Source organism: Cervus canadensis, chromosome 14, assembly GCF_019320065.1.
Source record: "Cervus canadensis isolate Bull #8, Minnesota chromosome 14, ASM1932006v1, whole genome shotgun sequence".
Taxonomy (NCBI): domain Eukaryota; kingdom Metazoa; phylum Chordata; class Mammalia; order Artiodactyla; family Cervidae; genus Cervus; species Cervus canadensis.
In genome coordinates this window covers 25762113-25788728 of record NC_057399.1, presented here as the reverse complement: position 1 = coordinate 25788728, position 26616 = coordinate 25762113, and the positions used below count along the sequence as shown (strand labels likewise).

The following is a 26616-nucleotide window of genomic DNA, read 5'->3' as shown; positions in this document are numbered from 1 at the left end:
CAGGTACTTACACCTATGTGAAGAATCTGCATGAATGACAGACACAAATATTGACTGAATGGAAGACTCAAGAACAATGGGCAGCATTGTCACTGATGAGCTGATTTTCTCAAAAGGGTGAACAACCCTTGGGAAAGGTCCAAAGAAAACAAAATACCACTGCCATCAATTTTCACGGTGGTTTCATTCCTGGAAAAATTTACTGCTTATTAAAAACATGAAAAAATATTGTGTCTTTAAACGTAAAATGGAGGTAGGCTCAGATAATCATATCCAGGTTTTTCACCTGCGTGAATGCTTGCAGAAACACTGGAGAGCTGTGTGGGGCAGAGAACAATGCTTGACTGTGCGAGTGTCCTGTACACGGCAGGACATGGGCCCTCCCTGAACCCCACCTATTAAATACCAGGGGTGCCCCCCACGCAAGGAGGGGAGGCAGAAACACTCCTTGAATTTCAAGATAAAACTTCCAAAATGCAGAGACCACACTACCAAGTCAAATCACCACTGATGTAGTTTAAGACCAATCAATTCATTGCTCAGCTAGAGGCTGAGTTCAGATCCTCATAGCCAGCATATGAGGGCAAAACTTTGCCTGGAATTCAGGTTTGTGCTCCTATTCGGCAAGAGCTGGTGCTTGTTGAGCCCTCAGCAGTCCCCATGGTAACCGCTGGATTGATGCTGATTGACCAAATCATGCAATTCACATCACACACACATAAACACACTGACAAAAGTATGCATACACACACACACATACACACACACATATATATAACAACATGACCACCACAATTACTACTATAGCTCAATTCTGCAACAAGCCTTTCAAAAATTTTCCATTAAATCTAAGAAAAACTCATATCCTTACACTGGCCTAGAAGGTCCTAGACAACTTGACCCTCATTTGCTCTTCAGCTTTTCTCAAACTATAAATTCCCATGTATGCTATGTTTCTATCATGTTGTTTTTCTCCCAGTTACTGGCAAGAGTTACCTCCTCCCTGCCTCAGGGCCTCGGCAAAGACTACTCCTGGGTTCTCCTGCTCATTGCCTGGCCAACTCCTACTTACTCTGCATAGCTTAACTCAAGAAGTCACTTCCTCAGAAAGCTTTCCCCTGAGTCTCCTTGTTTGATGTTCTCATATCACCTCTATTTCTTGAACACACACTTACCAGAGCTTAAGATTAACTGTCTGTGAGATTCTGTGTTTGATATCTGATGCCCCTACTCAGGTTTTAGTCATTACTATACCCCAGTACCCACCATAGTGCTTGGAACACAGTAGTTCCAAACATCTGCTGAATCTATGAACAGATGAGAAATTGCATTAGCTATCCACAATTACTTTCAGGCTGGCTGGAAGGCAGACATCATAGGGCAAAGAAGATTGTTGGTTTTCATGATGATCAGCAGTGACAGAACCTTGGTTCTGCATTGCCGTAAAGAGAGTGTGTGTGCCTGCTCAGTCGCTCAGTTATGTCTGACACTTTGTGACCCCACGGGCTATAGCCCACCAGGCTCCTCTGTCCATGAGATTTCCCAGCCAAGAATACTGGAGTGGGTGGCAATTTCCTACTCCAGGGGATCTTCCTGATCCAAGGGTCAAACCCGTGTCTCCTGTGCTTCCAGCATTGGCAGGCAGATTCTTTGCCACTGCGCCACTCAAGCAAGAGACATGCTATTTGAGACAGCTTGTTTTGCCATAACTGTTTCAATGGATTTTGATTGAAAAGAACACAGTGGAATAGAAGATGCTGTAAAGCACCTTGGTGTTTGGATGGCTCAAGGCTCCTGCCCCTATTTGGAGCTGGCTTCCCTGCTGCGAGGGGCCGGAGGTTTCAGCAACAGCTTGGTGAACATCCGCCGTATAGGACTCAACTCTATAAGCGTTTCCACTTCCCCCTTGCCTTGTTTACCACCGATACCACCTTATCTCTGAGAAGTCCTTGATACTGTGCCTTTTAAAGTGCAAATGTTGTTTCATTCTTTCCCCAAATTTCATTAATTAGGCACATCTATCTGCACATCACCAGGGCCATTATTCATTAATGTTTTCTTTGAACACATCACACTCTGACACAGATGCAGACTTTAGCTTCATCATAAACATGAATATGCACGAACTCCTGTATTTCTTGGGTTTATTATATTGATGTGGGGAAGACTGCTCTTTTTCTTAATAGTGTTGCTGTGGGAGGTACACCAAGGCAAACTTCCTCACTGTCCTAAATTTGCTAAGAATACTGAAGCACAGAGAAGGTCACCAACTTGCTCAAGGTCACAGAGCTACTGGCGGTGACAGAACTGGGATTCAGAGTATCCAGCTCTTGGTTCCATCATGGGCTGTCCCTGCTACAGTACCTCAAATGGTTCTTAACTGAGTTCTGCAAGCACACCAGGCACTCTGTCAAAGGTGAAGAGCCGTGGGACCAATGGGAGCTCCCCAAAGCAAACTCTTCTATAAGATTTTTCCCCTTGAGTGTGTTATATCCAGTGCATGGTGCTGGTTTCTCACAGCTAACATTTTTTATCTGCCTCTTCACAATTTGTAATCTTCTGACCCATCTGTGAGCACGTCTCATTTATAGGTGTGTATCCTTGTTTATGTTACTAAGATGTTCACAGTTTTGATGATGGAGGCCATCTGACACACTCACAAAGACAGGTAAATTTCCTCTTGGGAAGTATAGTGAGTTTTCCATGTGGGTGTCTAATTCATTCATGATGGGTGTTTTTGAGAGCATCCACAGTACCACCATCCCAGTGTTGAGGGAACCCTTCAGTGAGGCGAAAGGGTGGCTCCTTTCCTGATTCTGGAAGCCACTGGCTTCTGGAAGATTCTCTACCCTCCTATCAGCATATGATGGTGGGCTGGTTTCTGAATTATTACAGAGTTGCTGATCTGTTCTTAAATCCAGCCCCTAACCTAGAATTTCCAGATGTACAAGCTGGATTTAGAAAAGGCAGAGGAACCAGAGATCAAATTGCCAACATATGCTGGATCATAGAAAAAACAAGGGAATTCCAAAAAGAAATCTACTTTGGCTTCCTTGACTATGCTAAAACCTTTGACTGCATAGATCACAACAAACTATGGAATATTCTCAAAGAGAATGGGAATACTAGACTACCTTACCTGCTTCCTGAGAAAGCTGTATGCAGGATAAGAAGCAACAGTTAGAACTGGATATAGAACAACAGACTGGTTCCAAATTGGGAAAGAAGTACGTCAAGGCTGTATATTATCACTGCTTATTTAACTTATATGTAGAGTACATCATGTGAAATGCCAGGCTAGATGACTCACAAGCTGGAATCAAGATTGCTGGAAGAAATAACAAATCTCAGACATGCAGATGATACCACTTGAATGGCAGAAAGTGAAGAGGAACTAAGGAGCCTCTTGATGACAGTGAAAGAGGAGCGTGAAAAAGCTGGTTTAAAACTCAAAATTCCAAAAATGAAGATGATGGCATCTGGTCCTTATCACTTCCATGGCAAATAGAGGGGGAGAATGTGTAAACAGTGTCAGATTTCATTTTCTTGGGCTCCGAAATCAATGCAGACGGTGACTGCAGCCATGAAATTAAAGACGCTTGCTCCTTGGAAGAACAGGTATATGTCAATCCTAGACAGTGTTTTAAAAAGCAGAGACATCACTTTGCGTCAAAGGTCCATATAGTTAAAGCTATGGTTTTTCCAACAGTCATGTGTGGATGTGAGAGCTGGACCATAAAGAAGACTGAGTGTCAAAGAATTGATGCTTTGGAACTGGGGTGATGGAGAAGACTCTTGAGAGTCCCTTGGACTGCAAAGATATCCAACCAGTCAATCCTAAAGGAAATCAGTCCTGAATATTCATTGGGAGGACTGATGCTGAAGCTGAAGGTCCAATACTTTGGCCACCTGATGTGAAGAACAGACTCACTGGAAAAGATCCTGATGCTGGGAAAGATTGAGAGCAGGAGGAGAAGAGGGCGAAAGAGGATGAGATGGTTGGATGGCATCACTGACTCAATGGACATGAGTTTGAGTGAACTCAGGGAGACAGTGACAGACAGAGAAGCCTGGCATGCTGCAGTTCATGGGGTCGCAAAAGGTCGGACATGACTTAGCAACTGAACAACAACCTAGAGTTAAATCACACATTCGAACCCAGGATTTCCACCAAAATGTATTATACAAACTTGAGCTGCTTTACGTCTTAAACTCCAGTCACACAGGCATTCTTTCTGATCCTAGTTAAACACAACTAGATCATTCCTACCACATCATGGCTTTTGTCGTTTCTGCTCCGTTTGGAATGTTCTTTCCCCGGTTCTTGCAACCTGGGTTTTCATCATTCATATTTTAGTACAAACATCTCTTCAAGGTCTTTCCCATTCTATGCTAAATTGTACCCTGAATCCTCACCCCAATGACTCCATGACCTTCTCTTTATGGAACCTATTGCTACTCCCAAAGTATTTATTTGTTTACTATCTACCTCTCACCTGCCCTCAGGAGAATGTAATTCCCATTAAGGGAAAGATGAGATCTCTCTTGTGCACCACTTTCTCTCCAGGGCCAAGTAGGGCACTTGATAAGTAGTTTCTAGGTAAATAAATGCATAACTATGGTCCAGTCAGTGGAGCGGGGTGTGGAGGAGAAGAGAGAGCTGTGGAATCAAATGGAAGCAGCCTTCTGTTACAATGTAGAGATGAGAGCACTGACTTAGGAGTTAGACAGTCCTGGGTTCCAATTCTGCCTCTACCAACCTGGCTGTGCACCATAAGGAATTTACTTAATCTCTACTCTTTCTGTACACTAAGAGTAAATCAGGATTCAGCAGGTTTCAGAATATCCTGAGCCTGGACTGGTGCCAGCCATTGTAACAGAATCTCAGCAAATGTTAACTGACTTCCCTTTGCCTGGAAATGTCAGAAGAAAACCCATGAATTTCATGACACAGCCTTTGTAATACACTTGACAGCTAATGAAGAACTCAGGCATCCTTATATTTGGTACAATCTGCTTAAATGCAGCTGCTGTACAATTTTCAAAGAGCAGTGACATCTTCGACACTTGGTTCTCTCATGTAGACTCCTGAAAGGTTGTATAATCTTAAATCCACTGAAAAGAATCTCGTCTTTTAGTGCCTGGCCTGTTTGATGGAGGTGTCCCCGCCCTGTATATTCAAGTACTCGCTGTATGATAGAACCGCACACGCCATACACAGTTCCTCTGGCTGTTGAACGCTACGTTCCTCAGGTGGCATCCTTGACTTTGAAGTTCTTGTCAGCAACTGGCTTTCCTGGTGCACACTCAGTTCACAGTGGCATTTTACTTATAAAGCCCTTGTTCAGAATATTAAAAAGGGCACACCAGAGACTCCATTCCTTTGCTTCAAGGACTGTGATTTTGTAAAGCTGGATCCTGTGGTCTACTCAGGAGAGAATCACTGGCTGCAGCAAATATTTTAAAATGGTTTTGGATCCGGTCCCGTGGTGTTAAGTTGGCCAGTAGCTGTACCTACTCAGTCTGCTCATGGGGAGTATGGTTCTCCTTCCTCCTCCATCCCAGATGATGAGCTGGACTGGTTGAACTGGACAATTTCACAGGACTTCCAAGGTCACTCAGGTCACTTTCTCTAGTCATGCAGGATGTTGCTTTCCTATTGAAAAAACCACTGGCATCTCTCAGATACAAACTTGGGAAGTTTTGAAGTTTGTCAGTCTCTACCTGGATCAGCAAAATATTTAGTGAATTGTGAACCACGGGTAAGGCCTCTGGGTTTTCCTCATTCTTCATTGCCGTGGTAGCTAGATTTATTCCATTCAAAACTGGTCCCCAAGAACAGGAGATGGGGCCTTGCTAAACGTGGCTTATCATGTTGACTACTCTGACACCATAATTGCATGATGTCCGAACTTGGTCTCTGGTCTGAAGATCAAATGAGTGAGCAGAGCGCAGAGTGATGTTGAGAAACCCTGTAAGGGATGGCAGATGGGGGCCTAGAACACTATGTTCCTGGCATCAGGATGTGAGGACCTGGGATCTTCTCAGATCTGTCCTTTAGGACTTTGCAGATGTTGATGGCAACTAGCTACCTTGTACCATTTTTCTTTGAGGAGCAACAATAACAAGATGAATTTTGAGTTCTGATAGACAAGGTTTCCTCAGCCTCGGCACTACCGACATTTTGGGTTGGATGATTTTTTTTGGTTAGGAGGCTGTCCTGGGTAGGAGCATCCCTGGCCTCTACCACTAGATGCCAGTAGCGTCTTTTGAGTTGTGACACACAAGGCCACGTCCAAGCGGCGCTAACTGTCCCCTGGGGCGAGAGTGGGGTCGGGGTGAGTTGTTCCTGGTTGAGAACGAGTGGTGCAGACTTAACGGTGGGAGATTCTGTGGTCACAAAAAAACTTCTCTGAGGGTATTCTAGCTTCTGCTGGCTTTCCTGGGGCTGTTTGAACCTTGAGTTTCCTGGGAAGTAGACTTTTAACAGACCTGAAGATAAACGAAGGATGAACTAAAGGAGAAGGTGAGAGAGGGTGGTACCTGAATGCATGCGACTCCTTTTCTCTCTTCCTTCCTCTCTAGTATACCTGTTAATCCTCTCACAGGGAGAGCCAGGTTGTAGATGAGAAGAAACCCGACCGAACTGGAGAAGCTAGAGTGGGGAACTCCAGCACCTGCAGCCTGAACTAGGGGAGCCTGAGGCTTTTTAGACCTTCAAGTAGTCCTGATATTTAAATTCAGGCATCAGCAATTTATTGCAGACAGCATAGAAGACTTTTTGGAGGCAAGCTGGGCAACTGCTAGGGCCCTTGGCAAAACTGCAAGGTAGGCATAGCTGTTTTTGCCACCACCTCTCTTTCTGAATGTCCCCACACCCATCTCACTTTGCCCTCCAGGCACAGAGCCGCCTCATGAAGCCCTCTGGCTGCTCAAAGTCTGCCTTTCCCGCTGGAGCCATCTGTTTCATTACCTGCCCCCACTTTAACTTTCCTCCCCTGAATGCTGATTTCAGCTACTTTGGGGGGGCAGTTAAGATGAAAGATTCAAATATTTCACACCAACAGAAGAGCCAGTAGATTTAACCTACTCAGGGGATGATATTTTGACTCTTTGCTACTTCTTTTTTAAAACACATTTTGGAACAAAAGGTTTTTCTATGGCTCATCTAACTTCCCTGAAATGGGTATCATGGTTGTGTATTTTCCAACCACAGTATCACCACTTGACATTCACAATGTGCAAATTCCATAAACTGGAGCTTTAACTCATAAACGAGCTCCACACAAGGTAAACTGTGCATTTCCCATCAGGAAAGATTCAAACTTCTTGGCCTAACATACAAAGGCTTTACAACCTGCCTTTCTAACCTCTTCTCCATTCATTCACTCAAATATGGTGGAAAAGATGCACACAAATTGTGGCCTTCACCCTCTCAACATGCATAGAGTCCAGTGGGGAGATACACACAAGAAAGAAGAAAAAACCAATACGGTGTCATACATCAAGCCAGGGTAGGTAGAGGAGGCTTGGGAGCACCTCGTAGGGGTCACTAACCCTAACTGACTGGTCCAGGGAGGGCGTCTCACTGCTCTGCTCTCTTCGTGGATGCCTCGCCATCTCTCCCGAGCTGTGTGCACAATGGTCTCTCTGTCTGGAATGCCCTCTTATGATCTGTCTGGGAAACTCTTAATACCCTTTATGATCCAGCTTAACTGTTAACCTCCAGGAGAATTTCTCTGGCTGTACTTTGCCTTCCCTTGTTTTTCTCTGCTTCACATCCCACTCACACCCGCCCACCTCAAATGAAAGTATTTTCTTTCCTTTGAGCCAAGTCCTTAAACATCATCTCCATGGAAATATGTATTGATTTGTTTACTTGTCAGTCATCTCCATTAGACATTTTTCAAAGCCAAAGCAGTAATGTATGTGGCCCACAGAAGTGCTCAGTAAATGTCACTGAATGAATGAACCCATTCTAAGTAGAATATGGAAAATGTGATAGCAGGATGTCTGCTTTATTCCTTTTTATATTACACTGTGACAATGACATCCTGCTAAAACATAATGATGACCCAGATCAAGAAGTAGCCCCCTCTAGTTTTAACTCATCAGTGGATGTCATCTACTTGAACTGAGTGTGTCATCATGGCAAAGACTCAAAATTCTGCGTCTGACCTTAAGTTATAGGGGTCTTCTGCAAAGCATGTCCTCATCTTAACTTCAGGCCTGATATTCTAGACACCAAATATCTGGCTGAATGCCAAGCAATTCAGTCAAACTTCACTTGCCAGACAGAGTCTGAAATCTAATGGCAGGAAGCTCTACGCTCCACTGGACAGTATCTTGTAAAAGATCTTGAGCACCTTTCTTCCCCCCTCCTCGCTTCCTTACTGAGGCTGCAGGTTTATCTTGTCACATTTGAGAAAAAACAATTAACATGTGAATCTTGCTGGGACTGTCTGCTAATAGTTAACCTGTGTGGAGGTCAGTCTAATTTTCTGTTGTTGTTAATAAACATCAGTTAAAATCTTGCCACGTTATCAGACGGGATGTGCTCTGCTCTGCTCTGAGTAGAAACCAGCCATCTGCCTCGGTGCGTCTGGTCGGAACGCTGCGCCTGTGGAAAGGGCCGTTGTTACGGGATGCATGGCAACCACCTCCAGTGTGGTACAGCACAGAATTGGCAGGGGTTCTGCTCTGACCTCATCCGGTCCCACCGCTAGGCTCACACAGCTCTGTCTTCCCTCCTCAGGGGCCCCCAACAACAAGTGGCCTGACCGCCCTCCCGTCCTTCCCCCCTTTCTTCTGGTCTTGCCCCCTCTGTCCTCTCTTCTGCTATCCAACATTCCATCTCTGCACAGAGTCTAGAATGATGACTTGTTCAACAAATACTTCTTAAATGTGGCTGCAATTCTCTTCTTGAATACAAATTCAGCTACACTGCAGGAAGTTATCAACTCTAGGATCCCAGCTAAGTTTACTTTCTGTGTGTGTGTGTGTTTGAAGTATGAATCCATGATCACTACATTTAATTCACCCAAATTTTACATTCTTGTTTAATAAAATGTAACTTTTTCAACCTCTCAATTGAAACATTTCAAATTCCATTATGTATCATTGAAATCTTCTTTTTGAAACTGTGTAAAGCAGAGAACAACCTTACTCTCTTTCTAGTCCTTACATTAAGGGGTTTATTTCATGCATCAACTATTTTCTGAGCTATTTTTTTGTGTGTGTGCCAGACACAGTTTGAGATGCTGAGGCTACAGCAGAGAAGAAGGCAGATGTGTTCCCGGCTCTCACAGAGCTGGTGTTCTGTAGGACTTTTATATACTAGAATGTGCTGTCCAGTAGGGTGGCCATTAGCAACACACAGCCCTTTAAATTAAAACTTCCTTCACACTGGCCACATGTCAAGGGCCCACTAGCCATATGTGATGAAAAGTGCAGGTCTATATCAGTTCCACTATCACAGAAGATTCTAGGACAGGGCTAGTCTGAAAGAACTTATAAGACCTACTACCATGCTGAGAACTTGGGAAATCCCACAGCAATATTGTGAGATGATTTATTATGACGTAGATCATGACCCCTTCACACACAATCCTCCCTTTGAAACACAGAGATTACAGCTAGCATGCCTGGCGCCAAGAAGTTTATTTTTCTTTGGGGCATCCTGTTTTTCGTTACAAGATGGTTAAATCAATGTGGGGGATAGCATTCTGAAATACTCACTCATTTTTCCTGCTTGCCTTGCAAGCAGGTATTGGCTCTGAATCAGGGAAGGAAGGGTTGCAAGGCACAACCCAGAGACAGCCTTCAAGTCTCTGGTTGCTTTTGTGGTTCAGATGTATAAGCTCTCTGCACTTTCAAGCATGTATATTATATGTATATGTATAGGTATGCATGCTGAGTTGCTTCAGTTATGTCTGACTCTTTGTAACCCTATGGACTGTAGCCTGTCAGGCTATTCTGTCCATGGGATTCTCTAGGCAAGAATACCGGAGTGGGCTGCCATGCCCTTTTCCAATATGTATATGTATATGTATATGTAATGTATATATATACAACAGAATGGGCAACAGAAAGGAGAATCTAGGAAACAGGTGAAAGTGTTCTGGCAGGAGCAAGACTGGAGGGAAAAGGAGAGAAATGTGTGTCTATGCACACATGTGAGGCTGTTTCAGAGTGGATGCCAGTTTGCAAGTGCTTCGTAGGTTCAGGTTACATGGTCTTCCTGGCAGCTCAGTTGGGGTAGCAGAGTCCCAGAGGGAGAAAGTGTCTAGGATTTGAGACTGTGGGAAGACCTCAAAAGTCAACTAGATTTGCACAGTGATGAGTATAATGGACATTTTAGCAGCAAACTGTGTGGACATGTGTAGACGATGACTCAAAACTACAACCTGACCCACCCCCACATTAATCTACCTCAGGGAAAGTAAAGAGGGGTGATCCTGAGGTCATAATTTCCCCCTAGTGTAACAGGGTAGGTATGTAAAATAGAAATAAGCAGAATTGTAATAAAAATACAGTTGATTTTTCTGGCAGCATCTGCACCTGTGGCCTAGGAGCCATACCCACTCCTTGCACACCAGAATAATTTGTCTCCAACACAATCTTGGAAACCTGAGCAATGGTCACTCTTGTCTATCTATGAGACTAGATCTCATCATCCTCATCTGCCTCTTATGCTACCAGGCTCTGGTCTCCAGCTGCCTCAATCTGGAAATATTATTCTCACAACCATTTCTTACCCACAATCTCTATTTTTTGCAATGCAAACTCTTCCGCTTAACTATCCTGCCTTATGCTATTGTCTTCATAAGATGTTGGGCTTTCTGCCCACTGAATTTTTCTATTTCTCCCTTTCCCCAGAGCTTTCTGGAAGACCCTTACCACTGAACACAGACTCCTGCTTTCTTATACCACATTTTCTTGCCTTAGCTAAAATGCTTTTGCAGGAAGACACCTCCCTGTAACCTTCTCAAATGGAAATCACACATTTCTGCTCATCTGCCAGTGAGGTTCCCATAAGTCCTGTCTGCATTCTCACTGATACTTTGCCTCTTCTAAACCACTGATTTTCACTTTTGTGCAAAAAGCCCTTGCTCCCTTGAGTTTCAGGTCATCCTGCTCAAAGTCTCCTGTCTACTCCATCTTGTGTCATTAGTATGGACACTTCAGTACCTGTAGTGACAAACACAGAAGAATCTAGCTTTGCTATACAGGACCTCAATTCCAGTGTATCCTGGAACCCATTCTTATAGCCACTCTTAGATTTTATCATTATCCTAAATGTCCCACCTTAGTACAAGTTTGCCATTCTCTGACCACAGCATCTTATCGTCACTACTCTGAGGAACCTTAGTTCTCAGAATACTTGGTGTTCAGGCTAGAAGTCTAGTCCTTCGATTACTTTTTTTAATTTGGACGTACTTACCAACATTGTACCTTTATTTTCTTCACCCTCCATCTTAGAGTTCATAATGCATAACTTTAAGAATCCTTGCAAGCTTCTTCAAAATCCCTAGGCCCCTTTATTTTTGCTATATTGGCAAAACAAAGCTTCAATCTTGACTTAATCCAGCTATTTGTTTTTCCTGATCTGGGCTGCTGAGTTTTGACTGAGAAAACAGACAACTGAACTATGCAAAGAGGTGGCCCTAAGCAATTCTTTGATAGGTTCTGAGTCAGTGACTTTCCCAAGAGGTGATTACAAAACAATACTTTTTCTTTGCCAAGCCTCACTTCATTGACACCACTCCCCCATATATACAAAACACTTCTCTTCCTCACTTTTCCCTGGTAAATGCTTTGCCTTGCTACTCATTTACTCTTAAATCACTTTAATTGATTTTTGCCCTCCCCACTGAAAGGAAAATTCTCTAGCTAAAGTCACCAGTGATTCCCTAAATATCTAACTGAACGGACTCTTAAATACCCACTTAATTGCACTCTTCTCTTGCACTGCTGACTCCCGCATTCTCAGTGTTCTGCTCTGGCCTTCTCTACTGTGCTCCTTGGAAAGCTTACTTGCTTCCGTGGCTTTGACAGGTCATTATATTCTCGATCCCCAAATCTGTATCTCCAATCCAGCTCTTTCTACTTAGCTCCAGAGCTCTACAGACAAAATAGTCTTCTTCATGATTTTCCTCACATTGCCATGGAAACTTCAAGCTCCGTCTAACCCCAAGTAAACAGATCCCCTTCCCCCCAAAGGTCCTCCTCCTGGGTCCTCTATCTCAGTATGTGACAGCCCTGGTCACACTAAGCCAGAGACCTTGGAGTGAACTTCAACTCCTCCACCTTAAATTCTCATCCGCTTCTTGCACTCCCACTTTCTGCACCATCTGACTCTGCCCTGGTCCTTCTGAACTGACCTTCCTGAAGTTTCCTGCTGCCTATCTTCTCCATCCCAACTGCAACTATATTAGCTAAGGTCCTCCCAGCTCCCATCTCCATCCCTTTTATGGACCGTTTACATTTTGCTTGATAGCTTCAACTAAAACTTGTATCAGAGCATGGTACTACCCTGAGCATGAGGCACACCTCCTCTAAAATTGACGCTCTTGTCTCTCTTCAGACCCATCTGTCCTGCTTCCTGCCTCCTGCCTCTCACCCTGCATCAGCTGTATTAAATTACCTGCTGAGCCTGGAACTTTCCACGCTAAGTCTCAGTTTGGAATGTCATTCTTCTCCTTCACACCCCCTGCTCCCATCTGCCTAGCAAATATCTACTTATATTTCCGGGTTCAGTTCAACCTTCCCACTCTGCGAGGGTTCCTCTACTGTGCCCCTCCTTTCACCTCAGGAAGAACTGGCTACTTGCTCTTTGGGGCTCCATCCCCATGTATACTGACCATGTTAGTCTGCCTCTCCGGACTGCAAACTCCTTGAGGACAATGTCTCTGCCACACGCATCTCTGTATCTAGATGTTCAGTTCACAGTAGGAATAAAATAAATATCCATTGAACAGATACAGTGGATTCCACGGAATCAAGAATGAACAAATTAAAAATGGAGCCTGAGCTGTGAGCAAAGGCTAAAGTCAGTCTGATGACAGTGGAACAAATGCTGGTCATAATGTCAACGGAATTTCATCACAACGGCCTGTCTGCAGATAGTTCCGCTGTTTGTAAGGCTGCTAAGCCTCAGTTTGTATTAGTAAACAAGTCGGGTGGGGATTCTCTGGAGTGTAAGGTGACTTTCAGGGATGGAAAATGGGGGTGGTGCCTCATACTGGCTTGCTTCCTTAGCAATTTGTAAAAGCAAAAGCCAGCAAAACAATTCCCCCCTTTCCCAAAAGTTGGCTTTGGCTCAAGTTTGTCTCTTCCAAAATCCTTTCTTTGGTCAGGCAACACTCCCCATGCTATAGCTGTCAGGCATTAGCGTGCTCTGAATTCATTAGTCAAGGTCAGTCCCCAATACCAAACACACGCACAGCCCCGAGTTTCCAGAACTGGAGTGAAACTTTTAACAATAGCCACCCTCTCTGTTCTTGCCGTTCTGAGCTTCGCCACAGCAGGCATATTTTAGAGACTGGCCTTGTGCTATCCTAATTTCCACACCTGAAATGAGCAATGAATAATTTGAGACAGAAAAGTAATACAGGAGAATGTTTGAACTGTACATGCATATACACACTCCTTGTTTCATGACAAAAGCAACACTTTAAATCCAGTCAATACCACACAGACAACAAGCCTACAGAGGCTTTTTTTTTTTAAATAGTAAATAAATAAATGAGCAAAACCAAACCAAAATGATAGCACAAAAATCCCTCTTACTCCAGATAACCTATTAATTTCAGATGGAAAGGCCTTACGCAATAAAAGAAAAAAAAATGTGATCTATGCATTAAGTAGGTTGGATAGTTAATTTGGGGTGACTAGAAACGACCAAATAATAAGTTGTCATGGTAGAAAGTAAGTTTTGGACATTCTGCTTTCGCATTACTAACCAAACTTGTGAAAATACTCAGAGAGACAGAAAGAAGGACTAAATTTAGATACTGATTTAATGCATTCAAGAGCATGATTCATTTTCCCCCTGCCCTGGTACAGCCTGGAGAATCTGTGTGTACAGCACACAACACAAGGATGCCCTGTAAATAAAGGGAAGTCTCATTCATTCAGAGACTTGAGGAAGCCAGAGACACCCCATTTTCTCTGCCAATAAAGGTGTATTTCCAAGCACCTCACACACCAAAACGTAGAACCAGATTTCTCAGATGGCTAGAATCCATCTAATTTTAGCTTTGCCCCAGCCTTGGAATGAATGTGCTGAAAATTTATTCTGCACCTTCTCTTCTCTTAAATGTTTTTCTCCCCTCAGGCTCCAGTGGGATCCTGACCAGCTCTCAGAAGCCACGCAACAGGGTTCATTTAATGAGAGGCCCAGAAGGATGCCATCATTCGGTAGCAATACTTTTAGCAACCCAGAGTCCAAATTCCCTCATGGTAGCCCATAGATTGGGTCTTAGAGAGCTAGTATATAAAACATAGACACCTGAGATGATTTAGGGCTATTAAAAAAAAACAACCAATCAGACAATGACGGCAAGTTCAACCCCCATCAGTTAATCAGGGTGTTTGGCAAAGCTGTCTAGACAGAGCAGATTGTCACCCTCCTCTCCTGAGTTTTATTATCTGCTGTTTCCAATCATGTTCTTACACTCACTTCTGCTCTCAACACCAAAGCAAATGTTTCAGCTGCTAAACTAACGATAAATTGAGATTAAGGCTGGGCTATCATTTGTGTTCATCCAACCTGGCTTAGAGGTGAAAAGTCATTTTGGGAATGTACACTCTTTTTTTTTTCCCCCTCTTTTTCTTTTTAGTCTTTAAGCACATTTGGAAAGTAACCTTAGAAGTGTCATTCTAGCTTTTTTTGGCCTTATTGATATTCTCTGGGTTTAGGACAAACTACAAGAAAAAAATGAAATGTATTTTAAAAATCTGTAGTTGGGTAACACTGTTTCCCAGAAGTGAGGGCATTTAAAGTTGTCCTCCCTTCTGAGGTACGGGACAGATGTTAATAACCTCCCCCCGACCCTGTGGCCCCCATTATACAACGACATATAATACATTCACTCCAATGAAGAAAGATTATTTCTGCAATATGAAATGGCTTCAGCACTTTCACAGCTAAAAACAAGGAGTTAGACACGGAGCACGTGCATTATGTTACAAATGAGTCCCTCTGAGAAGGTGAGCAAGAATGAGCAGCCCTTGGAGAGGCCCCCATAGGGCAGGTCCACAGCACGGGGCTGGTGGGCCCTGGCAGTCCAGGTGGACGTGGGACCCAGTTAGCCTGAACACATGCTTCACAAACCAACCTGGACACGGCACAGAGGGGAGGTGAGACGCCGCAGGGCAGCATAAACGATTCGTGCCTTTCTCAAACAGCTCGGGACTGCATCTCCTGGGCGGTTCTGGGTGACGGGGGGGGCTGTCACCCAATCTCTCTCGGGCCCACTCAGTGCCACAACATGCAAATCAAATCATTTAGAGGACAGGGATATTCAATGACATAGGCCAAATTTAATGACAGATTTGGAGGCGGCCTTCTACACCCATTTGAGAAAGGACAAATACTCTTTAGCACTCTAGACAATAAACTGGCTGATTTAGCTTAGAACAGCGGCTGCTACTGCGGCCAATCTCAGAACATCGAAACAAAAGGTAAGTAGTTGCGGGAAGGGAGTCATGAAGGTTGCATCCATCCAAGGCTGGGTTGGCTACATACTGGGGTATGTAGGATACAGGGTAGAAATTTATTCTCACACACATAGGGCATCACAGGTCTAATCAACACTGTGGCACATCTATTTTCATACTTCACTCACACAAAACACCACACTTCCACCTCCAGGGTTTTTTCAAGTTCTAAACTACAATCAGCCCTTCTTTAAAATAACAATAATAGATCCTCTGATTCAGCCAAATGGTGGTGTTTGTTGCACTAGGCTCCATTCATAGTACAACATCAATAAATGGCCACTTGTAGACGGACGGACAGAATCTCACTCATAAAGCACACCTATACCTCCCCCTTTCTCCCATCCCAAAATGTCACATTGTCAACAGACCTATGGGGCTTAATCTCATTTAGGGGAAGAACGGAGAGATAGGAAAAGCAAAATAATGTAAGTGGAAAAGCAAATTGTTGGGGAAAAATAGTACCTTTAATTGCTGAGAAGAATGATCACAGGTGGGCTTTCAAGTGTTATGTTGCTTTTCGGGACCATTTGAAAGAATGAATTCAAAAGAGTTTTTCCCAGTCCCTGGAAAGCTGTCTTGGTGAAGGCTGCACATTGTCAAAGATATTCCAACTGGGAGATGGAGTTAGAATTTTTGTTCAGTGAGTTGGCTAAGTCTCATGCAATGGGTATTTGTTCCAATTAGGTGTTCCAAAAAAACCTTCTTGCCTCAGATAACTCATTTTGAGAAGAAAAGAGTATTTGTTCAAAACGCATCATGGAGGAGAGAATGACAGACTAGTGTGTTCTGTGGCTATTGTACACATACTCTTCACAGGCCTGTAGGACTCACTCTTTTAGGTCATTTGTCCTTATCTTCCTAGTCTTAGTCCTACCTAAAACTGGCAGGGGTGGGTGTTGGGGGATGCCGACTAGTTTTTGCTCCTATTCTTAATAAGCTATACTATCTAGTTATATAACTCGAATCTGTGTCCACAGTCCAGAGCTCAGGTGGCTGGCCTGTTAGCAAAAAATGTAAGAAAAATGTTAATTCAACAATGTTGGAAGGATGTTATTTCTAGAGCTAAACTCCTCAGGGAAAATGAGAAATGGTTGCTCCTGGGATTCAACTCCTCCACAATGAAAGATACTTCTTTTCTGAAGCTTTCTTCCCAAATAATTTCCCAGTGCTTGGTGTGCCCTGACATTTGGTCCAAATAAAATGCTGGAACAGACTCATAGGATACAACTATCTTTAAGCCCTGTACAAGAAGGGTGTTTATTACAGAGAATCAGCATCTATTAGGGCATGAAGCATCAGGGGCCTGCTGGCACTCACTCCCCACAATGAGTCACTTCATGATATAGATACTACTTTTTTTTTTTCTGGCATTTATAAGCAAGCAACTCAGTTCATAACCTAAGGCATTTTCCATACTTCCAGGCAATGAATACTAGCTTCTTTTGAGTCTCAATAGCACATAATTTAAGACAGCGGGAAAAGAAGCTGGAGAATAGTTTCCAGTGCAAGGAAAACACCATGCAGATGTTTGCCCTCACTCTTGAATTCTGATGGTGAAATTGAGAATTGTTTATTTGTTCTGAAGTCAAACCCAAGGAATTTATTTTTTAAAGGCTAGGATAGGGATGGGGGGGTAATGATATAATATACTTTTAATATTGAAATATTCAACACATGGCCCCAGGATTTTGAATCCCCAAGGAATTTAGATCTTTTAAAATGGTTCATTCTTGGTCAAATTTGGCACACCAGATGTCACAGGAAGGACATACCTGAAAAAACACCCAAAGACTACTTTGCTAAAATTGTATATTCACCTTCTATAATTGTTTTTTTCCCTCCAAGATAGCAAGCTAGGAATCAGTCCTCTATCTTGAGCCATTTATTGAGAACAAACAAATGAACTTGGAAAAGATATGACCCAATTAAAGTTAAATACCTGACTTTGGTGTATGAGAATCATAAACTTGCTTACGGTCTATCTGGTCCGCAAACACTTCCCCATAAATCATCCAGTAGGGCATGTAGAAGATGTTCTTGGCCAGTTTCCATGATGGCTCCTCATTGGGAAAGAGAATGGCTTGCCTGGCGACCCCAAAACTCATGAGCACCACCAGCATAATGATGACAAAGTACATCATGTCTATCATCTGGAAGCAGGGGGAAGCAGAGGGAGAAACAAAAGAAAACCAGAATGACTGAGTATTCCTGTGATGCGGACACTGATGGAAAACTTGGTTCACTTTTGAGACTGCTGATAAGGGATGTTGAGATAGGGAGCTGCGATCAGGTAACCACTTGGTCTACTGAAACCAATGTCCAACAACTCTTATCAGTTACTAAGAAAATCATTTAAAAACAGAAAGCACATGTACAATGGAACCCCGTCATCTTCCATTGTTTTCTGTGGGACCTAGTCGTGACTAGGCATTAGAGTCATATGACACAGAAGCTTGAGCCTGTGAATGCATTACTAACATTTTTTCTGGTCCTGGGAAAGACAAAAGTCCTTGCTGGGTCTCTTTCTTCTTAGCAAAGTTGGAACTGGGATAGTTGAATTATTTTGACAACTATTGCCATGCTGTAAATTTTCCAAATTCTGAAAGGCTTATCAAGAGCTAAAAAGCCCACGAGAATAATTATTTGTAAACAAGACTCAGACAACCCAAATATCCATCTTAAACTGCCTTACTCTTTTGGCCCCACCTCATTGCACAGTTTTCTACCACAAACCAGTCTCTCAGAGAACCACTCTTTCTGCTCTTTCTTCTGCATTGTATCCTATCAGTTACAGAGGGTGTTTTGTGTAGGAATTAGAATCAGGTAGCCTAATGGCCTATTTCTGTGCTTGCTGTTGAAATGCTGGATTTTCATCTTGACAAGTTCATAAAATTCTTGACTTGTACTGGACTCCATTCAAGTACAATGCTATCTCTTGTTCCTCTTTCTTTCTTTCTTTTTTGCTTGTTTTCATGATACATGTTATCTGGAATCTGTTTCTCATATGCCAAATTACTTTCCTTTTATCACCGAAAATAGATGAGGATGCAATAACTATTATTTTGCCTGGCCAGAACCCATTGCCTCCTTCTTTCAGAAACAGTTTTTTGTTTTTCCCACCCATTTTGGCCCTAAATGTAGGTGTCTTTTCCAGGCCGGGTCAATCACGGTAACTTGCTGTCTGGCAACAGTGACAGGAGGTAGGGATGTGACACAAGATAGGCCAACCAGAATCTTTTCTTTGGATTCGTTTAAACTGAAGTGGGGAGAGAAGCTCCCTTGCTGTCTCTGTAATAAAGTGAATTCTGAGTGTCCAAGGCTGTTTCCCACTGGGGAAACAGATCAGAGTGAATGAGGCAGGTATTCCAGGGAAGGAGACAGTGAGTTGTGACGGTGGTTGGGGGCCTGGGTGCAGTAGTTTCATCATGCCCTGCTGTAAATCAAGTCATCCCTCCTGGGTTTAAGTTAGTAGGAGACTGGTTTCTATCCCTTGCATAAAACCACCTAATACAAAAGACTGTCTTCTCTTGGATATCAAGTTTCCTGAAGGAATGCCCATCCACAAAGAAAGACTGATGATAATTTTATCAGCGGCAATGAAGGCTTTAAATTAGTTTTGAATTTCATTTTGCAAGGATACATTCCATGGTGCCAGTTACTGGAATTAAAACATTACAGCCTTCCTGTAGGCCTCAGGACACTAGGGGCTCAATACATTTTAGGTTAATTAATCAACTTGCAAGGCAACTTCAAAATCTCTCAACTACTGTCTGACTTTGAAACTAAATATCTCAAAATTTGATGTTCATTCATATCTGTTCACTGTCCTTAAAAATATATGCTAGTTAGTTGTTCTTTTCACAACTTAGTAGCCTCAGAACTCTCTTAAAATGAGCAAGTCAGCAGTTTTAATAGGAAACATGGGTCCGTTTCTCATCCCCTCTCTCTTATCTTGCAAAATTCTTTCATCATTTATTTACAAAAAGTTCTATTAATGAAAAAGCACAAAGGGGTCTTTTCTGTTATGTTTATTTAGACTGATTAAAAGGTGGGTGGGGAGAGGAAGGTGTTTACTTATGAGATTTAGGACCTAGTTTGATCCAAGAAAATTCAGCCAGTAAATACAGCAACTGTTCTAATCTAATTTCTCAGGACTGTTTCCATTCAGCTTGATCGCAATACCTATTCAAAAGGTCAAAACAATCAAACACACACTGTTCTCAAACACTCAACTTCACATATTTCAAAGGCGCCATAGCTTCCATATAAATACTGATATCTGTTGGAGTGAACTGCAGAAACAAGACATTATGAGTGAGAACTGGGTCTGGCTTCTGCTTTTAAACCAAAATTGTCCAGTTGGTTCAATATGAAGAGTGCTGATCATCTCTCATTCTTTTACGCATCCTTCGGTTGGGTTGTATAGAGGAGAGCATATACTGCAGTGGTTAAGCATGTCCTCAGGTGTCAGAATACGTGAGTCCTCACCTTGGCTCTGCTAGCAAGAACAACTAGGTGATCTTGGGCATGTTGCTTGGTCTCGGTTTTTTTCTTTTAATTTGTAAAGTAGGGATAATAATCATAACAGTAATGATGCATACTATTTTTGTAAGGATTAAATGATATAATGTGTGAAACACAATGTGGGTAGTTCTTGGTAAAAGTTAATGTATTATTATTATTATTAGAATTGAAAAAAGGTCATGGTGTGGAGTGAGAGAGGAGTGTGAAGCCTTTGTTTCTTGCTCAGCTTTAGTCTGTTAATTGTGAGATGAATAAACTAAAGCCTATTTCATGGGGTTGTAATGATGATTGACATGTCTGACATGGTATTTGGTGCATAGTAAATGATACCTATTTTTGTTGTTTTTATCCACATTACATAAGTGAACTTAGGACTAGGCTTTAGAGAACTACTGAGAAGTGGAATATGCCCTATTAGGTGATTCTAGAGCTGAAGATCAGTTGGAATCATACTGAACCAGTGTTGAGTCCAAGTACCTTAGCTGCCCTCAGCTGTGCCTGGACCAGGTAAGTTACTTCACTGCTTAATATTAAATAAGGGCTTTTGGGATAATCATATCTAGGCATGTTTTGTTAAGCTTCCACTCTGGCAGTCCACCTGGCTCACTGATAATTCTATAGACATAGTTTACCTATCTTCTGGATCAGTGGCTCAATTACTGTGCTAGTTATCGTAAAAGCCCTAGAAAGACAACAAAGTCCCCCAAAATACTCATTTTCTACTTATGAATGATTTCACTAACTAGTCAAGAATAAGTTAGAATGTAGAAAAATGCAGTACATCTCTCTTGCTCACTCCATGGTAAGGTTTCATTCTTATCAAAACTGGGGAAATAATTATGTCATTATTAAAAAAGACAGAGATGAATTTTAAAATAAATGTGGGGCATTAGAGTGACTTTAGTTATTTCAAGTATTTACATGTGACCCAACCTCTTAAGAGTAATGCACCTGGTTTGAGTCCTTCCTAATTCTATTTACTGAAATAAGGTAATGATCAATTAGGAAAAACAACCCATCAGATAATGTATTTGCATAATGCAGTGGTTCTCAACAGACGGTAACGTGCTCTGCAGGGAACATATAGCAATATATGGAAATGTTTTTGTTGTTGTTGTGTGTGTGTGTATGTGCATACACACATGTGCATGTGCTCATGCACACGCATATCACTGGCACCCGGGGGTAGAGGCCAAGGATGCTGCTAAACATGCTATGATGCACGGGACAGCCCACCCCACCCCCAACAAAGAATTATCTAGTCCAAAGCAGCAATAGTGTCAAGGTCGAGAAAACTTGGCTTAATTTTGCAGCTGTTCTTCACTTTCATTGGGTACATTTGAAAATATATTTGACAATCTCATAGAACCTTGTCCCCTCTGTCCAGAAAATTCATACATCTACATGTTGTTATATATAAACTGTGTGGAGAACCAACAGATTCTGTCTCCTAAACCTCTCCCATAAACGAGGTGGAGACTCTGCTTTTAGATGTGGAAATTTTCACCATCATCTCAAATTCAATACTACAGCACAATGATATAAGAGGTAATGTTATATAATAAGATACAGATTTGTTTTCTAGTCAAAAACCTCTGAAAGGAACTGGGATTCAGTTTTGGGTAAGTAACTAAAGTTTTTTTTTTTTAATTGGAGGTTAATTAACTCAAGCTTACTGAATTCATTAATGATCCTCCAATTAAAAAATAAATAAGCGGCCCACTCCAGTATTCTTGGGCTTCCCTTGTGGCTCAGCTGGTAAAGAAACTGCCTGCAATGCGGTAGACCTGGGCTTGATCCCTGGGTTGGGAAGATACCCTGGAGAAGGGAAAGGCTACCCACTCCAGTATTCTTGCCTGGAGAATTCCATGGACTATATAGTCCATGCGGTTGCAGAGAGTTGGACACAACTGAGTGGCTTTTGCTTTCACTACTGAATTCAAGTTTTTCCACTATAGAATGGGCTTTGTGATATTCTCCGTAAACAATGCTGGTATTACAAACACCAAGCTTTTGTTCAAAAGGATTAGGAATGGAGCAAATAAGTATGCTCAGTTTTTCCATTGTACTTTAACAATGATAAAAGATACAGTTTATCAACTTCCTACTGTGAATCAGACACAGTTGGTCACTTAACATGTGTTATTTCTAAGTATCACTGCAAACTTATGAGATTTGCATTTATTATAACTACTTGGAAATGACTAAACTGCATCTCAAAAAGCTGTTAAATAACTAGTTCAAGGTCTCATAACCCTTCCCTTTTAGATTCAAATTCTCCTTCTCTTTGTGTGAGGTGTATGGTTTAACTGATAAAGTACCCAGTTTCATCAGGTTCTGATTCTTCCTCTTCTGAGTTTGGAGAGGGAGCTGATTTACTGGTACATTTTTAGATTCACACTAATGCTGTCCTGTGAGTGCTCAGCCTTTATGGAGAAAGTCTAGAAATTAGTGTATGGTCCAGGGAAATTGGAACAAGTCCAAAGCCATATGTGGGGAAGCATATTAGGTTGGCACTTGGGATTCTTTTTAGAATAAGTAGGAATATCATTCTGGAACTTAGTTTTTAACACATCATTTGCTAGTAATGTAACAAAACACATGATATATTGACAGAACTTAATGTTCAACTCAGATTCAACATAGTTCATCTCATCTTAAATTGGTTTTTCTTCCGTCTATGTACAGAGAAGACATTTTTCTAGAACTTCATTAAGAAAAAAGAAATCTGTTAAATGATGAGAGTAGATATCCATATCTTCTCCAATATCCAGCTAAAATGTAACCTCCACATGAAGCCTTCTCTGATCAACCTTTTACGTCCCTGCGGCGTTTTATACATTTTATACATTGCAATCTCTGTTACAGCATTCTCACACCATATGGTAGTTACACTCTCTTTCTCTCATCATCTATCTCACTGAATGAGGATCTTTATATACTCAATTCCCACTCAGGTGCCTGGCACAAAATAGATGATGTTTATTTGTCAGTGAGTGAGTGAGTGTGAATTCTCCGGTTATGTATACAGATGAAGTCAAACTTCTGAACACGTGAAAGGAATTAAAAAATAAAACACCTCCAGGGCTGTCTCACGCAGCGATGGCAGGCCCAAATGAATGATTTCCCTCTTCCGATGATAATCACTCCTCCTCTGAGAGCTTATAACATGGAATCAGAGGACCCTGCTTACCATTTTTCCAATCATCATCACATATGGGCCCAAATACTTGTTCACGCCGAAGATGTCTAATAGACGAATGTACCAATAAATGATGTTCACACAATAGATGACCCTCCCATCACTCCTGAAGGGTTGGTCTTGGAGACGAAGAATCATTCCAACAGAGAACAGAAGGATCGCTATGAGGTCTGTGACATTCCAGTACTCTTGCAACCACACCTTCACTTTTTGCAGCAACTTTCCTGGCTCTGACATCAAAATCTAAAAGTCAGGAAAGAGAGCGAGGTTAGGTTTGATTTCTGTCTACATTTTCAGCCCAGTTGGAAAGTGCTTGGTCTGTTAGCCAACATTAGTAACTTTTTTTCTGTCTACCTGTATCTATTCAAGAGGCTCTGGATGACCTAAGCTTAGCTCAGTCATACATAAGCAGTAAGTTTGATCCTTTAGGATGCCTTACAATCCTGACACACATTAGAGTTTCGCTATAAAATTATTGATTCCTAATACCCTGCAAATCTCCAAAATCCTTCTCCATCTCAGTAAACAGTATCACCATGTTGAGTTACTCAGGCCACTAACTTAGGAGGATTCCTTCACTCCCCTCTTTCACACCCATGTCCTCTACATCAACATATCAGCTCTGTTCCCAAATACAACCTAGTGCGACCTCATCTCACTACCTCCGCTGCTGTCATCCTCTCCTAAGCCCCATCCCATCGCCCAGATGACTGCAATAGCCTTCTCACTGGTATCCTGGCCATCACTGTTGCCTAGCCAGCCTCTGAGCAGCACACAGAAAGACCTTTAAAAGCCTAAGCCATGATCTGGGTGGTGATCACACACTTGTATAGGTAGGTAAAAATGAATCAAGCTGTACCCTTATGAGTTGTTCATTTTCTTACTGGTGAATTAAGCCTCAATTTAAAAGATAGAGAGAGACATGAGAGATGGATGAATAACGGCAAAACTGGAGCAAACTGTGGTAACAGAACACTTAAGCCTTTTGATGGCTTCCATTACAAATACAGAAAGATCCAAATTCTTTATGGTGGCCTCATTTAACATCCCACCATATTCTCCCTGTTCCCTGCTCTGAGGTCATCATGGTCTGCTCTTAAGATGACAAATCCATTCTACATTCAGGACACTTGCACTTGTTCCTTCTGTTGGGCATTTTCTTCTCCCTGATTTTTACACGTCTGGTGACTGCTTATACTCAAGGTCTCCCCTATTTCCCCCTCCTAGAAGAACTTTCTTGACCACCTTCCTTGCAGTGGTCTCCACATCCCCAAGTCAATTAGCCTACTTATTTTTTGAAGATTTTTTTCCCTCACTGAAAAGCTTCCTCATACATGTATATATGTGTGTACATACATGCTGGTCTAGCTAACTAGCTATCATCCATCCATGCATTCCTCTCAATATCCATTGATCTCTCATCTATAACTATAAACTTTGAGGACAGACCCTTTGTTCCCTAGGGCCTGCTACATAAGAGACACTCAAGAAATAGTTATTGGCTGCCTGACTGACTGTTGCACAGATACCCCATAGTAACTATCCACTTCCTTGTATATCTTAACTGCTGGGTGGTATTCTGATTTATCTTAAATCCAGAGGGGACTTTTTGCTGCTCCTTACTCTATGAAATGCACAGCTGGATAGCAGGAGTTACTACCCATTCTGTACCACAGGATGTGAGGAACCTCATGAAGCTATGTAGCAGGGCTACCTTCATGAATCATTTGTGTTACTCTCTGAGATTTCCACCTCTTCAAGCCATGACCCACCCCTTTCCCAGTTCAGGATCTCTCAAAGAAGGGAGTGCAAAGATGGGACAGGTTTCATTTGCAGCTATTGATCTGAATCTTCACAATGACTTTAGTAGCTTACCTTGGCCTGAAGTGTAAGGAAGGGTGGTCTTAGTAAGTCAAGACTGGAGCTTGAAAGGCTGAGCAAGATACCAGGACCTCCCTGGTAGCTTCATTCTTCGAGTACCTTATTCCTAAACCCCTAGCCCTCAGCATGCACTGGAATCACCTGGAGGGCTGGTGAAAGCAGTTGCCTGAGCCCCACCCTTGGAGTTTCTGCTTTCATGTGTCTGATCCCGGGCCTGAGGATGTACATTTCTAAAAGCTCCCAGGTCATGCTGCTGACCACAGATTGGGAGTCACTGTCCTGTCCTTGAGGAATTCCTGTTGCAGTTGGAATTCCCCATCCCCCCTCCATCTTAACTAGGCAAAATCAGTGTGTGTGCTCCTGTAGGCGTCCTAAGGGGTTCGGGAATGTCTTAAAGAGTTTCTCTAACCCTTGGCCCACACTCTCTTAAGGTTTGTAGCAAAATATTTTTTAAAAAACAGTGAAAGTATCTTTGTGACATCTCAACAGAGAAACAGATAAAAGCAGAGTGCATGAGGTGAGGCCTCTCTTAGGATCCCTGGGATCCAGGGAGCGTCCCAGTTTGTAACCACGGGCAGGGTGGGCCTAAGGCTGGGCCAGTCTGGTTTAAGACCCAGCTCTCTTTTACAGCTGTGGGATGCAGAAAATTTGCTCAATCCCCGAGTCTTAGTTCCCACAGCTGTGGAGAGGGACGCCTTCACAGCTGCATCATCCCCCGTACAAGTGGCCGGAGGAGGCCCCAGGGGAAGGATGAGCACCCGCGCGGCGCAGCAGTTACGTGCTGTTACGGGATCACCCGGCTTGCTGGGCTGACTCCGCGCGGAAGAATGTGGTGCCGGGAAGGGCTTGGCAGAACGTGAAACCACAAAGCCCTCCTTGTAGGTCCCAGGAGGCGCAGAAGCCTACAGACTTTCCCCGTTTCCAGGCTCTTGCGTCTGAGGCCTGCAGGGCCTGCGTGCTGACTGCGAGGTGGCACAAGGCGGGACCCTCGGCGCCTGAGCATTTCTTAATGGATTCAAGCACGTGGGCCGAGGGGCAACCTCCCGGGGCCGAAGAGGAAAAGGTCAGATCCTTAGGTGGTCAGCGCCTCCCGCCCCACAGCTGCCTCGGAAACAAGGGCTCTTGGTTGGCCCCCTGCTGACCCCGGGCTCCAGGCTCTGCCCTCCCTGCTGTTATATGCCGCCTCAGGAGAAATGGATAGCCAGCCTGGAGATTCCTGGCAGGCCGCCGGCTTGGCAGCTTCTTCCAGAACAGTCCGTGGAGTACAGACTGCTCCCTGTCTT

At 42.9% G+C, this 26616-nt stretch overlaps 1 protein-coding gene across 13 annotated transcripts in view; it reads right to left on the bottom strand.

Moving 5' to 3' along the window:
* Positions 1-26616, bottom strand: part of TRPM3 (transient receptor potential cation channel subfamily M member 3) — a 936946-nt gene that overhangs the window by 46300 nt on the left and 864030 nt on the right. For all 13 annotated transcript variants that reach the window (XR_006272993.1, XR_006272994.1, XM_043487226.1 and 10 more), the window contains 2 exons: positions 23444-23695; positions 17702-17876 (listed from right to left, as the gene is read on the bottom strand). Coding sequence is in view for 11 of the 13 variants with exons in the window: in XM_043487226.1 (XP_043343161.1) it covers positions 17702-17876; positions 23444-23695 (427 nt within the window). In the remaining 2 variants the exon portion in view is untranslated. The remainder of the gene's footprint in view (positions 1-17701; positions 17877-23443; positions 23696-26616) is intronic.